At 44.9% G+C, this 14993-nt stretch overlaps 1 protein-coding gene across 12 annotated transcripts in view; it reads left to right on the forward strand.

The window, feature by feature from the left end:
• Nucleotides 1-14993, forward strand: part of L3MBTL1 (L3MBTL histone methyl-lysine binding protein 1) — a 64472-nt gene that overhangs the window by 7977 nt on the left and 41502 nt on the right. For 8 of the 12 annotated variants that reach the window (XM_033914203.1, XM_033914201.1, XM_033914199.1 and 5 more), the window contains exons 2-6: nt 4233-4384; nt 5340-5554; nt 9395-9539; nt 10237-10375; nt 13461-13584. In XM_033914203.1, the coding sequence (XP_033770094.1) occupies nt 4249-4384; nt 5340-5554; nt 9395-9539; nt 10237-10375; nt 13461-13584 (759 nt within the window). In that variant the 5' untranslated portion in view covers nt 4233-4248. The remainder of the gene's footprint in view (nt 1-4232; nt 4385-5339; nt 5555-9394; nt 9540-10236; nt 10376-13460; nt 13585-14993) is intronic. The other 4 variants (XM_033914208.1, XM_033914207.1, XM_033914209.1 and 1 more) reach the window with 2 other exon arrangements.

Genomic DNA, 14993 nt, shown 5'->3' on the forward strand with positions numbered 1-14993 from the left:
TGTTCCCTCCTACCCGCCCGACTCATGTCTGTTTTAGATTCGTAAGTCTGAAGTTACTTTGTTAGTCTCCACATCTCTGTTTTTTGAAGTTGTACATCGCTTAGCAAACTGAATAAGGGATTCATCAAATATTAATAAAAACTTGAAACTTAAAAACTTGAACTTTACGGTCTCCGACTCCATACCATATGCGGCAAGAAGGATCAGGCTAAGTGTGCGTATTTTATATACCGCATTAGAAACATAGAAAGATGACGGCAGAAAAGGGCCACAGCCCACCAAGTCTGCCCACTCTACTGACCCCCCATTAAGTCTGAGTGCTGATGACTTAGTTCCTTAGCTCGACCCTCTTAGGGATCCCACGTGGATGTCCCATTTATTCTTAAAGTCGAGCACGCTGGTGGCCTTGATCACCTGCACCGGAAGTTTGTTCCAATGATCCACCACCCTTTCTGTGAAGAAATACTTCCTGGTGTCTGCAGCAGCCACTCCCTCCTCCTCTCCCTATTGGCTAAGGCTCTTAACATTTGCATCTCCTCTTCCTATAGGCTAAGGCTCTTTACACCTGCATTGTGATGTCATAGAACTTTCTGATTATAGAAACATAGAAACATGATGGCAGATAAAGGCCAAATGACCCATCATAGAAACATAGAAGATGACGGCAGAAAAGGGCTACAGCCCATCAAGTCTGCCCACTCTACTGACCCACCCCATTAAGTCTGAGTGCTGATGACTTAGTTCCTTAGCTCAACCCTCGTAGGGATCCCACGTGGATGTCCCATCTATTCTTAAAGTCGAGCACGCTGGTGGCCTTGATCACCTGCACCGGAAGTTTGTTCCAGTGATCCACCACCCTTTCTGTGAAGAAGTACTTCCTGGTGTCACCACTAAATTCCCCTCCTCTGAGTTTAAGCGGGTGCCCCCTTGTGACCGAGGGTCCCTTGGGAACGAATATGTCGTCTTCCAGCTCGACACGACCTGTGACGTATTTAAATGTCTCAATCATGTCACCCCTTTCCCTGCGTTCCTCTAGAGTATAGAGCTGCAATTTGCCCAGTCTTTCTTCGTATGAGAGACCCTTGAGTCCGGAGACCATCCTAGTGGCCATCCGCTGGACCGACTCGGCTCGAAGCACATCTTTACGGTAATGTGGCCTCCAGAATTGCACACAGTATTCCAGATGAGGTCTCACCATGGCTCTGTAAAGTGGCATTATGACTTCAGGTTTGCGGCTGACGAAGCTTCTCTTGATACATCCCATCATTTGCCTTGCCTTGGATGAGGCCTTCTCTACTTGTTTGGCAGCCTTCGTGTCTGCGCTGATGATCACTCCCAAGTCCCGTTCTTCTGAAGTCCTAGCTAGTGCTTCTCCATTCTCAACTCGGTCCTGGAGTGCCCCATTGCCAGTCAGGTTTTCAGGCTATCCACCATGAATATGCATAAACTCGATTTGAATAACTGCCTCCATTATATGCAAATTTCTTTCATGCATATTCATTTGTGGATAGCCTGAAAACCTGACTGGCAAAAGGACCGAGTTGAGAAACACTGGTCTTGAGCGCAGATCTTAATTATCTCTGGGAGGGGTGGTGGGGGGGGGAGGCATCGTGTACTGGAACTTAGCAAGTGCAATGAATAATTACTGCAGACGGGATGGATCACATACTGTCATTTACTATGTTACGTTTGCACGCGGAGTAATTGTGCGTTGTAGGATTTTTGTTTCGGCTATTTTATCAGCAAACGCAGTAACATTTTTAAAAGATAAATAAGCAAGAAAATAACCTCTGCCAAGCATTCCCTCTGAAATAAAATTACAAATATGTCTCGGTTTGTGAGAAATCACATAAATGAAACCACCAATGAGATCTTCAGATTTGAAAATCCAAATATTTGCAACTAAATGTTGACCTTTCTTAATGCATTCCATTGAAAGTGTTCATAAACCACCTTAATGGTAGATTTTTTTTTCCTTGTAGAAGGCCATACTCTCAACCTTGCAATGGTCACGTTCACTTCAGAGCATAACAAAAGATGACTGGGTGATTAAAGACCTGTACCCGTAGTAATTATATTTCATTTCAGCTGAGTTGCCCAGGAGTTACTGGAGAGAGTGACGTTTAATGAAATTAAATTGCTCTGCTCACAGACATCAGCTGGGAGCAGCTGTAGAAAATCACTATGAGGGATTGTCCACCGTGGCCATGGCCAAAAGAACCTTTCTTTGTGATCATAAAGATAAAAACCTTTTGCTCTTCGAATGCTCTGTATTCTTTTAAGAATGTTCCACAGCTGAGATCCTGAATTCAGTCAAGTGTTGACTTTAGCAGGGCAGGAAGTGACACCATTGATCGAGTCAGGAGGCGCTTTTGCTTCAGTGGACAGAGGTAGAGTTTGCAGATAGCGTTTTTAAGAAAGGTTTGGACAAATTCCTGGAGGAAAAGTCTATAGTCTGTTATTAAGACGTGGGGGAGCCTCTGCTTGCCCAGGATCGGTAGCACGGAATGTTGCTACTCTTTGGGCTTTGGCCAGGTACTAGGGACCTGGATTGGCCACCGTGAGAATGGGCTACTGGACTTGATGGACCATTGGTCTGACCCAGTAAGGCTATTCTTCTGTTCTTTTATCATAATTCATAAAAACAGAATGATCAAATACTTTATAAACTGAAGCAATTCAACGGAACGTATGGAACACCTTTTTCCGTGTGGCACCACTCGGTTCCTTACAAGTTTTACCATAGGAAGATCGAGAATTTGCACCTTCTTTCTGCTTGTTCCAGAATAGAGTGAACTGGTAATTACCATGCACGGGTGGTATACTTCCTAATCATCCCTTGCTTATCACACCCACCACCATCTCTCCCCCAACCACATATCTCATCCCTATCCTCTATGAATACTGTATTTGCTGGTGTATAGGACACAGCTGTGTATAAGATACACCCTCTTTTTATACTTATTTTTAAGAAAAAAAAATCATTTTCTACATTTTTTCATGAATTTCCATAATTTACTGTACTAATTTTAGTTATTTATGTCTACAAAAAATACAACTAGGGAATACTGTAGTTAGGTACCTTTTAGGTCAGGGAGAGAGCAGAAACGACATGACGCGTGCGTACTTGTGAGACCTCGCGGCGTCCGAGAGAGAGCAGAAACGACGTGACGCGTGTGTACCGTGTGTACTTGTGAGACCTCGCGGCGTCCGAGAGAGAGCAGAAACGACGTGACGCGTGTGTACCGTGCGTACTTGTGAGACCTTGCGGCGTCCGAGAGAGAGCAGAAACGACTTGACGCGTGTGTACCGTGCGTACTTGTGAGACCTTGCGGCGTCCGAGAGAGAGCAGAAACGACATGACGCGTGTGCAACGTGCGTACTTGTGAGACCTTGCGGCGTCCGAGAGAGAGCAGAAACGACATGACGCGTGTGTACCGTGCGTACTTGTGAGACCTTGCGGCGTCCGAGAGAGAGCAGAAACGACATGACGCGTGTGTACCGTGCGTACTTGTGAGACCTCGCGGCGTCCGAGAGAGAGCAGAAACGACGTGACGCGTGTGTACCGTGCGTACTTGTGAGACCTCGCGGCGTCCGAGAGAGAGCAGAAACGACGTGACGCGTGTGTACCGTGCGTACTTGTGAGACCTCGCGGCGTCCGAGAGAGAGCAGAAACGACATGACGCTTGTGTACCGTGCGTACTTGTGAGACCTTGCGGCGTCCGAGAGAGAGCAGAAACGACATGACGCGTGTGTACCGTTGCTTTCTTATGAGACCTCGCGGCGTCCGAGAGAGAGCAGAAACGACATGACGCGTGTGTACCGTTGCTTTCTTATGAGACCTCGCGGCGTCCGAGAGAGAGCAGAAACAACGTGACGCGTGTGTACCGTGCGTACTTATGAGACTTCGCGGCGTCCGAGAGAGAGCAGAAACGACATGACGCGTGTGTACCGTTGCTTTCTTGTGAGACCTCGCGGCGTCCGAGAGAGAGCAGAAACGACATGACGCGTGTGTACCGTTGCTTTCTTATGAGACCTCGCGGCGTCCGAGAGAGAGCAGAAACGACATGACGCGTGTGTACCGTTGCTTTCTTATGAGACCTCGCGGTGTCCGAGAGAGAGCAGAAACGATGTGACGCATGTGTTCCGGCAAATACGATATTTCCTCCAAACCATAGGAATTAAAGGGGTTTAAGTTCTTATGTCCCATTTTCTTCTGTGTTGTTTCTCAGAATTCCGTTGAGGGTCATGGAGAGCAGAGTGGAAACGGAGGTGCTTAGGACCCCAAAAGGGAGCAGCGCCAATGAAGCCAGCGTCCACCTGCTTACTAATGAGAACTCAGCACCGAAAACGCACGCCACGGCGACAGCCTTCATTATTCCAGGTATAGCGCATGCTTGTTGTTGGCCGGCAGGATAACAGCTTTGATGAAGTCGGGGAATCGTTGCTTAGCAGTTTTAGACATCACTTTTATTAATCTCCTTCTTCAGCTTTAAGTCAAAGCACTAGTGACTGGGGGGGGGGGGGGGGGGGGGGAAAGGGAGCCCCTAGATTTTGTCATCTAACTTTGGGGCTCCTTTACTAAAGCTTAGCATGTACTTATGGAATTGGTGGACGCTAAATGCTAAGAAGTACATTTTCTTTTCTTTCTTTCTGAAATACGTTATCTTTATTTATTTTGAAACAATACAGAAGTCACCTCTTACCCCCCCTCCCCCACCTCCACCACCGCTACACAAAAATAAGGTACAGCTAGTGGCGTAGTAAGTGTGAGCAGTGCCTGGAGCAGTGGCACCCCCTTCTCTTTCCCCGTACCTTTTTAATTTCTCCGGCATGAACAGCATTGCCCGTATTGGTGTCAGCTCGCCTTGTAATGTCACTTCCTAGACGCTGGTCCCAGAAGTGACATCAGAGAGAGCGCCAACCTCGCACCGGGGACGTAAAAAAGGCACAGGGGAAGGCAAGGTGTGCGTGGCAAGAAGAGGGGGATTGGGGATGCCACTCCCTTACAAAGACCGCACCCGGGGCTGAACCCCCCCCCACCTTCACCCATGTACTTTGCCACTGGGTACAGCTTTAACTGTTAAATTGGGTGTCCAGAACAAAGATTATCAACCAAAGAACAATAATCATCCACAGGTGCCCAAATCCTCCTAAATTACAGAAGCCGTCATCTTTTAACAGCAGCCACCTACAAGACACACCTCAGCCCACCATACATCCAAACACAGTGCAGCACTGTCCGTCCAGTCGGATAAAATAGAGGGTAGAGATGGGAGTCAATCAAAATCAACCCGGTTAAGGGACTGATGCCTTTTGGTTTATCCCTACTTTTTTAGGAAATGCCACAGCTGTTAACCTTCCAGCTAACACGGGGGAGGTTCAGCGTTTCCCCCGCGAGTCACAGAGAACTCCAGGGCTAGAGAGAGGCACTGGGAATGAGCCTATCACGGCAACTGTCATCCCTCAGATTAGTGGAGTGCAAACGTGCAACACTGTTCGGGTACTTGAATGGAAAGATGGAGTGGCTACGCTTCCGGGAAGCAACTTGAGGGTAAGAATCTGTACTCAAAGTGGGGAAACTGTGCCTGTCTTAGCATCAGTGAACATTTTATGGTAGATGTCTAGATATCACGAAATTGAGGTCACTCAAAATATGTCCAGCAAAAAGCAGGACCGGGTCTAGAGAAACCTGGTCTAATGAAAGGCAAGGAACAGTGTGGCATAAAAGCCAAATATTTGCTGGGTAAGATGAAGGCAAAATTAAATGCCAATATTCAATGGTGGGCTCTATCGGGATACTGGCATTGAATATTCAGGAGAGAACGCGTCAATCTTGAGACGAGCAATCTTTTATTTCTTTTTTCTTTTTGTAAAATCTTTATTCATTTTTTTTAAACTCACAATACATATAACTCAAATACAATAATTTTATACTTTAACATTACTTATTATATCATCAAATTGTAGCTTTCATCAAATATCCCCCCTCCCTTATATCCAACAATTAATCATAAACAAAAGAAATCATAAAATATTCCCACCCTGGACGTGTATGAAGAAAAGGGAATTCATATTTATTCTATGCAATAATTTCAACCTTTACAGTATCTTGTGAATGGCTCCCAAATAACCAGAAATTTTTTTTAAATTTCCCAGCTGTATAGCAATTATCCTTTCCATTTTGAATGTATTTCTATAAATTCAAAAAAATACAGCAACACGTGAATAAAAACACTTGTATAAAGAGTCCTGTGAACGTGATGTTCTGATGTTGAAAGGATCCAGTTGATGGCCCGACACGGCCCGTGTTTCGGTCCCCAGGTGGAGGTCTGCCTCGGGGGCATGTCTCATGGTCCACTAGGTGTCAATATAGTTTGTATTCCCAGCACTGGAGTGATTTATTTTTCACTGGTTTCCCTCTCCATTGTTTTGGAATAAAAAAAGTAACCTTTAAACCCCCTTTTCCTACACGGCGATAGCGGTTATTAGCGCAAGGGGCTGCGCTGGATGCTCTGCGTGGCTCCCTACGCTAATAACTGCTTTCATGGTTTAGTAAAAGAGGGGGGTGGAATTTGCACCCGAGGAAGAATAAAATGAGTCCTGGTTCTGAGATTCTCTTATAATAATGCCCATGTATATTTATGGCTATAGTGTAGTGCCCTTGATATCAGTCCAAAATAATACAGTCTTTTATAAATCACATAGGACTAGATATTATTAGCTTTTGTAGACTTGTACGTCCATAGATGAGAAAGCCTCAGGTCCACCACTCCACTCCGCTATTACTTTTCCAACCGCGGGAAGAATTACATGGTAACCTTCATCATTGGCTATTCCACATATATCCAATCTTTCGTATAAGAGTTTTAAATATGCTTAAATACATTTATCAAAAAAAAAAAAAATATATATATATATATTTTGTATATCTCGTTTTTCTTTAAATATTATACTATTGCGCACCTATCTTTGCTTTCGCCAAAGCCCGGGAGTCAGACCCGACATGTTTCGTGTTGTGTGCTTTATCAAGGATCTCCTGAGGTAGCTGCTGTCATCCGACTCCAAGTGTATCTTATATACTAAATATATATATATATATAGTTGGTTTTTTTTTTGATAAATGTTATTTAAGCATATTTAAAACTCTTATACGAAAGATTGGATATACTGTATGTGGAATAGCCAATGATGAAGGTTACCATGTAATTCTTCCCGCGGTTGGAAAAGTAACAGCGGTGGAGTGGTGGGCCTGAGGCTTTCTCATCTCTGGACGTATAAGTCTACAAAAGCTAATATCTAACATATAGTAACATAGTAGATGACGGCAGATAAAGACCCAAATGGTCCATCCAGTCTGCCCAACCTGATTCAATTTAAATTTTTTAATTTTTTCTTCTTAGCTATTTCTGGGCAAGAATCCAAAGCTTTACCCGGTACTGTGCTTGGGTTCCAACTGCCGAAATCTCCATCAAAACCTACTCCAGCCCATCTACACCCTCCCAGCCATTGAAGCCCTCCCCTGCCCATCCTCCACGAAACGGCCATACACAGACACAGACCGTGCAAGTCTGCCCAGTACTGGCCTTAGTTCAATCTTTAATATTATTTTCTGATTCTAAATCTTCTGTGTTCATCCCACACTTCTTTGAACTCAGTCACCGTTTTACTCTCCGCCACCTCTCTCGGGAGCGCATTCCAGGCATCCACCACCCTCTCCGTAAAGTAGAATTTCCTAACATTGCCCCTGAATCTACCACCCCTCAACCTCAAATGATGTCCTCTGGTTTTACCATTGGACATAATTTGAGGTTGAGGGGTGGTAGATCTAGTCCTATGTGACTTATCATAAGGCCGGCTTACTAGGAAATGTTGTTATAGGAATCATTCAGAGCAATAACAGAGCTCAATTCTTTCAGAAACGGCTTCCGTAACTTTGCTGCTTGCATGCAAAGAAGGTACAGTGTGTTTAAAACCAAATGTTAAATTCTTCCTTTCTTGTGATTTATTACTATTACTAAAACCTGTCTCACTAGACTACAATTAGTCCAGAACATAGCTGCTAGATTGATTTTTGGGAAGCGCAAGTTTGATCATGTGACCCCACTGCTTTATAATCTCCACCCGCTCCCTGTATATTTTAGAGTCCAGTTCAAATGTGCTTGTGCCACTTTTAAAATTCTTTGTGGTATTTAAGAACATAAGAAGTACCTCTGCTGGGTCAGACCAGAGGTCCATCGTGCCCAGCAGTCCGCTCGCGCGGCGGCCCAACAGGTCCAGGACCTGTGTAGTAGTCCTCTATCTGTACCCCTCTATCCCCTTCAGAAAACTGTCCAATCCCTTCTTGAACCCTAATAACGTACTCTGTCCTATCTCGCCCTCTGGAAGCGCATTCCAGGTATCCACCACCCGTTGGGTGAAGAAAAACTTCTAGCAAGGTCTCTGTTTGGAAGAAAAGATCTAAGCTTAGAAATGAAGTGGCCAGAAGTTATGGTAAAAGCAGATAGCGTAGCTGGTTTTAAGAAAGATTTGGACAAATTCCTGGAGGAAAAGTCCATAGTCTGTTATTAAGACATGGGGGGAAGTGTCTGCTTGCCCTGGATCGGTGGCATAGAATGTTGCTACTCTTTGGGTTTTGACCAGGTACTAGTGACCTGGATTGGTTACCATGAGAATGGGCTACTGGGCATGACGGACCATTGGTCTGACCCAGTTAGGCTATTCTTATGTTATGTTCTCATCTGTAGGGGCCTTTGTTTTCACTTCTTATTTTAATTTATTTTTTTTCTGGGAACTTATCAGTGTTTTTTATAATGGGAACAAAAATGGAAGAGAATTAATGTGTGTGGGATGAGGGGGTAACTAATTTCTTCAGCTAAATAATTCAATCCACCTCAACCATAGGAGAACTCACGCACCATTCACACACCCTCCAACCAAAATCGTCAAAAGAAAAAAAACTGTTCGACAACCTCCTAACACTCGACCCCCAACTCTACAACCAATTGACATCGACCACAGACTACAAAACCTTCAAAAGAGAAATAAAAACCCTTCTATTCAAAAAACACATAAAACCGAACTAACACAATCAGAACTGTCCCAAACATCACCTGCAACTACTCCATATGTACTTCTGATGTCATGACAATTCAGACATAATTTATGTTATGTTATGTTATGTTTGGAATAATGGTTACATATATGAGTTTCAATAAAAGAAAATTTTCACTGCCTGTTTCTATTCTGACCATTTATTCCGTTTCTTGGTTATTACAAAAAATATTTTTTTACATTGGGGAGGTGTCAAAAAATGATGGTCCCCGGGTGCCTCATACCCTAGGTACGCCACTGCATCCGTTTTTACCTTTTTGTCTCATTGCTCTGTCATTAGTTCAGGATGAATGACTATGGGACGCTGGAAGTGGTCAGCACTGAGAAGATCCAGACCATGGAAAAACGGAAAGATGACCAAGCAGAGAAAGTAGATGAATCGGAGAAAATGCTTACTGTGCGGGACGGCTCCCCTACAGGTCGGGGTAGGGCAAGGGAGTTCGGGACAAGGGTGATTTATGCACTGAGATAAGTTAGATGGTTTATATCATCATGAATTTCACCCTGCAGGCTAATCTACACAGACGCGGCAAGACCCGGAAAACTGCTACACTCGGATTGGTAGCATGGAATATTGCTACACCTTGGGTTTTGGCCCGGTATTAGTGACCTGGATTGGCCACCGTGAGAACAGGCTACTGGGCTTGATGGACCATTGGTCTGACCCAGTCAGGCTATTCTTATGTTCTTAGGAACGACAGGGTGACCCATCAAAACCACGCCGAACTTTGGCGCAGGACATACGCAAGCTGCCACTTCCGCCACTTTTAAGCCTTTCTGTTAGCGCTGTGAGGAGGGGTGTGGGGAGGAACCCCCCCCCCCCACTACATTTACAAGTCCTCGCACTCCTTTAGGGGGTGGGGTGGGGGTGGATGAGAACCCCCCACTACACTGAAAACTCCCCAACAGCGAAAGGAAAGGAAAACGGGAGTTTTCAGTGTACTTGGGGGACCAAACCCCCCCCCCCCCAACAGGAGCACAAGGAAAGCCTTAAAAGCGGTGGTGTGCAAATGTCACCGAGGGATTGTCGGCATGTCAAAGTCCGGCGTGCTTTTGACGGTGTACCCTATTACAGTGTAGGACTTCTCTGGGTGTTTTTTTTTTTTTTCTTTCTCAATCCAGATGTGTCGGAGAAGCCCAAGCTGCTGACCCTGAATGCCGTGTGCCACTGTGATACTTGCGGTCGCAGGCATGTGAGCGGAAGCCATAGAGAGGGAAGAGGTTTCTGCAGTGAGCACTGTCATCGGCAGTTCAAAGAACGGTGAGATGAGAAGGAACACTGCCCTGTTATTGTCTTCCAGTTTTAATCCTGAGTTCCTCTTTTCCCCCCTCCGCATTCCAAACATTGGAGAGAGGTGTCGCAAGAGGAGGTGGATTTGAGAGAGAATTTGTGTGTGGTGGTGGTGGTGAGAATTTGACAGAGAATCATGTGGGGGATGAGTTGAGAGAGACACACAGCAATGCAGAGGAGACAGGCTTTGTGAGAGGATGAAAAAGCACATGACAGGATGTGGGAATAGGGTAGAGAGAGAAGGTTGTATGACCTTGGAGAGAGAGAGAGATAAGATGGAAAAAATGGGTTTGAAAGATGATTGTGCAAAGCATGAAGTAGAGAAGTGGAAGAAATTTTCCAAGGTGGGAATTGGGCGAGAGAATAACACAAGGTTTGGAAGATGGGATGGGCAGGGAGAGAGGATAATAGCAGAGTACAGGGGTGTCTCCACAAAGCCTTCATGCTATAGTTGGCTCACCTATTTTTGGACCTAAGAACTAGAGAATGACATGGGGACACATTTTTTTCCCCCATCCCTGCAGGAACTCATTTTCCTGCTGGCGAGTTCTTTTCCTGTCCCTGCCCCATTCCTGCAAGCTCCGTCCTCAACTGCACAAGCCTCAAACCCTTTAAAATCGTAAGTGTTCGAGGCAGCACTTGTAGGACAAAACTTGCAGGGACGGGACAGGGAAATCGAGTTCCTGCGGGGACGGCGAAAAATTTGTCCAGTTGGGTTTTCAGGATTTCCCAATGAATATGCTTGAGATCTATTTGCATATTCACTGGGGAAATCCTGGAAACCCGACTGGGCTGCGGCCCTCGAGGACTGAGGCTGCCTCGCTCTGCTTGGGTTCTCATTTGCTCTGTTACATTTCCTACTGCCCTAGTTCTTTGTCATTTTGTCTGTTTATTTTCACTTTCTGTCTCTCGGGTATGCTTTGGGATATAGTTAGGTCTTCTGATTTTAGGTTGTAACCAATAAAACACTCTGATGCAAAATAAAAAATTAGGTATTTTTGGGATAAACACTAGAATACCTCCACTTTCCCTACTGCTTTCTCACCCCTCCTTGGCTTGTTTGTGTCTTCCACTCAGTTTTTGAGCCATTGCTATGTTGAAGACTCTTAACGTATTTGATTCCACCAGAAAAGGTGACAAACTTTTTTGTACCCTCAAAGAACCTCTAATTTGTTGGAAAATAAACAGGTAACTGGTCCGTATTTGCCCAGTGGCGGTCGGTATTTGCCCAGTGGACACCTACTCAATGCCTTCCCCTTTCCAGGCAGTGAAACTGAAAAACAGAGCACAATATTCAACGGTGGCCTCTGAAGCTGCAGGGAAGCTTAATATGTGGGCCGGTGATGTCACGGCCCTGGGTGTTTGGCACCTTTTACCGCCGGGGCCTTGGACCAGAGCCTCACCTGGTCGGCGATCAGAGCAAATATTTGGTGGCACTGTCCAGATGTCGTTGAGCATCTGCTCTAGGACTGGCCAGCCTGATTTTTCTCCTGCAGTTAAATTGCTTTCAGTGTCAACCCCTCCATTTATAATTGATAAACACTAAGCATAGAATCTCTTAAGTATAGTATTCCTTAGTTGGAGGGCAAAATCACCTTGCCAGCCAGTTGCTTCAATATGAACAACGATGTTCTGCAATATGTAGAATCCTGTATTTAAAGTGACTAAGCTTGCACTACTGCTGAGGTTCTCGATCTAGTCCTCGGGACACACTAGAATATCCCCAGAGAACAGGGTCCAGAGAAGAGCGACTAAGATGGTTAAGGGGCTGGAGGAGTTGCTGTACAGTGAGAGATTAGAGAAACTGGGCCTCTTCTCCCTCGCACAGAGGAGATTGAGAGGGGACATGATCGAAACATTCAAGGTACTGAAGGGAATAGACTTAGTAGATAAGAACAGGTTGTTTACCCTCTCCAAGGTAGGGAGAACGAGAGGGCACTTTTTAAAGTTGAAAGGAGATAGATTCTGTACGAACGTAATGAAGTTCTTCTTTACCCAGAGAGTGGTAGAAAACTGGAATGCTCTTCCAGAACCCCTCACTCCTGTAATATTACCCTGCAGTGTGCAACTATGGTGTTCAGTAACTAATATTATTCTGCAGTGTGCAACAGTTGAGTGCAGTGAGTAACATTATCCTGCAGTGTGCAACTATGGTGTCCAGTGACTAACATTATTCTGCAGTGTGCAACAGTTGAGTGCAGTGAGTAGCGTTATCCTGCAGTGTGCAACAGTTGAGTGCAGTGAGTAACGTTATTCTGCAGTGTGCAACAGTTGAGTGCAGTGAGTAACGTTATTCTGCAGTGTGCAACAGTTGAGTGCAGTGAGTAACATTATCCTGCAGTGTGCAACTAAAGAGTGCAGTGACTAAAATTATTCTGCAGTGTGCAACTATAGAGTGCAGTGACTAAAATTATTCTGCAGTGTGTAACAGTTGAGTGCAGTGACTAACATTATTCTGCAGTGTGTAACAGTTGAGTGCAGTGAGTAGTGTTATCCTGCAGTGTGCGACAGTTGAGTGCAGTGAATAACATCTTGCAGTGTGCAACTATAGAGTGCAGTGAGTAACATTATTCTGCAGTGTGCAACAGTTGAGTGAAGTGAGTAACATTATTCTGCAGTGTGCAACAGTTGAGTGAAGTGAGTAACATTATTCTGCAGTGTGCAACAGTTGAGTGCAGTGAGTAACATTATCCTGCAGTGTGCAACAGTTGAGTGAAGTGACTAACATTATTCTGCAGTGTGCAACAGTTGAGTGCAGTGACTAATATTATTCTGCAGTGTGCAACAGTTGAGTGCAGTGACTAATATTATTCTGCAGTGTGCAACAGTTGAGTGCAGTGACTAACATTATTCTGCAGTGTGCAACAGTTGAGTGCAGTGAGTAACATTATCCTGCAGTGTGCAGCAGTTGAGTGCAGTGAATAACATTTTCCTGTAGTGAATGACAATGACCCATCTTGTGCAGGTTAATTGTAATAGCGAACGTGGCAGTCAGCAATGCAGTGCAGTGAGTAAGATTATTCTGCCATGAGTAATCATGACATATCTTGTACAGGTCGGTTATAGTGGAGAACTCAGCAGGTAGCACTGTCAGCAATGAGCTATTGAAGCCAGTGAAGAAACGCAAGAGAAAAGAATACCAGAGTCCCTCAGAGGAGGAATACGAATCTGAGCAAATGGTAAGGATGGGAGAAGAAAGGGTGGGGGGCGAAGAAGCGATAATGCAACAGAAACGAATGACTTAGGCCTTCAGGAAAGGAGTGTGCACTGGTGTATATGTGCTAACATGCAATATAATTCTTTTTTTTTTTTTAAAAGTATTTCTACTAATTTAATTGTTTAGTTTAGAAATTTAATAGAATATAATGGAAGAAACCCCCCAAAAGGAGGAAAGTCTTTGCAATAGTAGGAGCAGTGTGAGAAACAGTGCTAACGAGATGAAATGTAGTAGTCTAAAGTTATTTTTAATTGAAAATGATCAATTTATTCTATAGAAAAGACCCACACAGTCGTGTTTCGGCACGTGTCGCCTGTGTCGGGGGTCTGTATACAACCAACAATGATGAATTTGATGGATTTTTTAAATTTTGTACAGTTTGCAGAAACACTTTTGTCCTTGGTGAGGGCAGTAAGTTTCTTCGAACTGCAAAATAACTGAAAGATCCTTGGAGATGTGAGGTAGGGAAGGAGAAAGATGCTGGCTCAGAGGTATGGAAGGAGAGCGATGCTGGACACACAGGAAGGGGAGGCAATTCTGGCCTACGGAAGAGTAAAGAAGGGAAGAAAAGAGATGCTGGACATGGAAGGGGGAGGGTTGCAGGTCTTGAGCTGGATTCACAATGGAAGGTTTCGACTAGGACAGAGGTAGGCAATTCCGGTCCTCGAGAGCCGGAGCCAGGTCAGGTTTTCAGGATATCCACAATAAATATGCATGAGATAGATTTGCATCTCAAGGAGGCAGTGCATGCAAATCCATCTCATACATATTCATTGTGAAATATCCTGAAGACCTGGCTCCGGCTCTCGAGGACTGGAATTGCCTACCCCTGGACTAGGGTGTCAAATACTCTGGGCCCAGCCCTGCTCCCCCCTCCCCCTGGCCTCTTGTGATTCCATTTTTGGTTTCTTTGGCCCCTGCCGTCTTCCCACCTTAGCATTGTTCACCACAATCTATTTCTCCTAAATCATCAAGCCGCTTTACACCTTCAAACCTTTCATCACTCAGAGAGAAGCAAAATTCTGACTGTGAACTATCCCTAATGCTAAGAATATATGAAGAACAGTCTTCGGTGCTCTTTAACTGGGCAGGTGAGACTCCTGCTTGGCTAAATAGTGCTGTGCAGGTCAGAAGCAGATAATCATCTGGGCCGGTGCTCTGATAACTATCCCTAGAATTAGTCTTAACGAGCCTGATTCTATGTCGCCTAACTCAAAAGCGTTGCTCAGCATGGCTGTCAGTCATTGGCTAGGCAGACTTAGGTGTCAGTAGACGTTGAATCCGTAGGGGCACTGCCATTTAGGCCTGGGTTTTCTTGGCCTAACTGATCGTGCCCAAGTCAATCCATGTCTAAACTCTGCCTCAAATCCG

Source organism: Geotrypetes seraphini, chromosome 11, assembly GCF_902459505.1.
Source record: "Geotrypetes seraphini chromosome 11, aGeoSer1.1, whole genome shotgun sequence".
NCBI classification, from domain to species: Eukaryota; Metazoa; Chordata; class Amphibia; order Gymnophiona; family Dermophiidae; genus Geotrypetes; species Geotrypetes seraphini.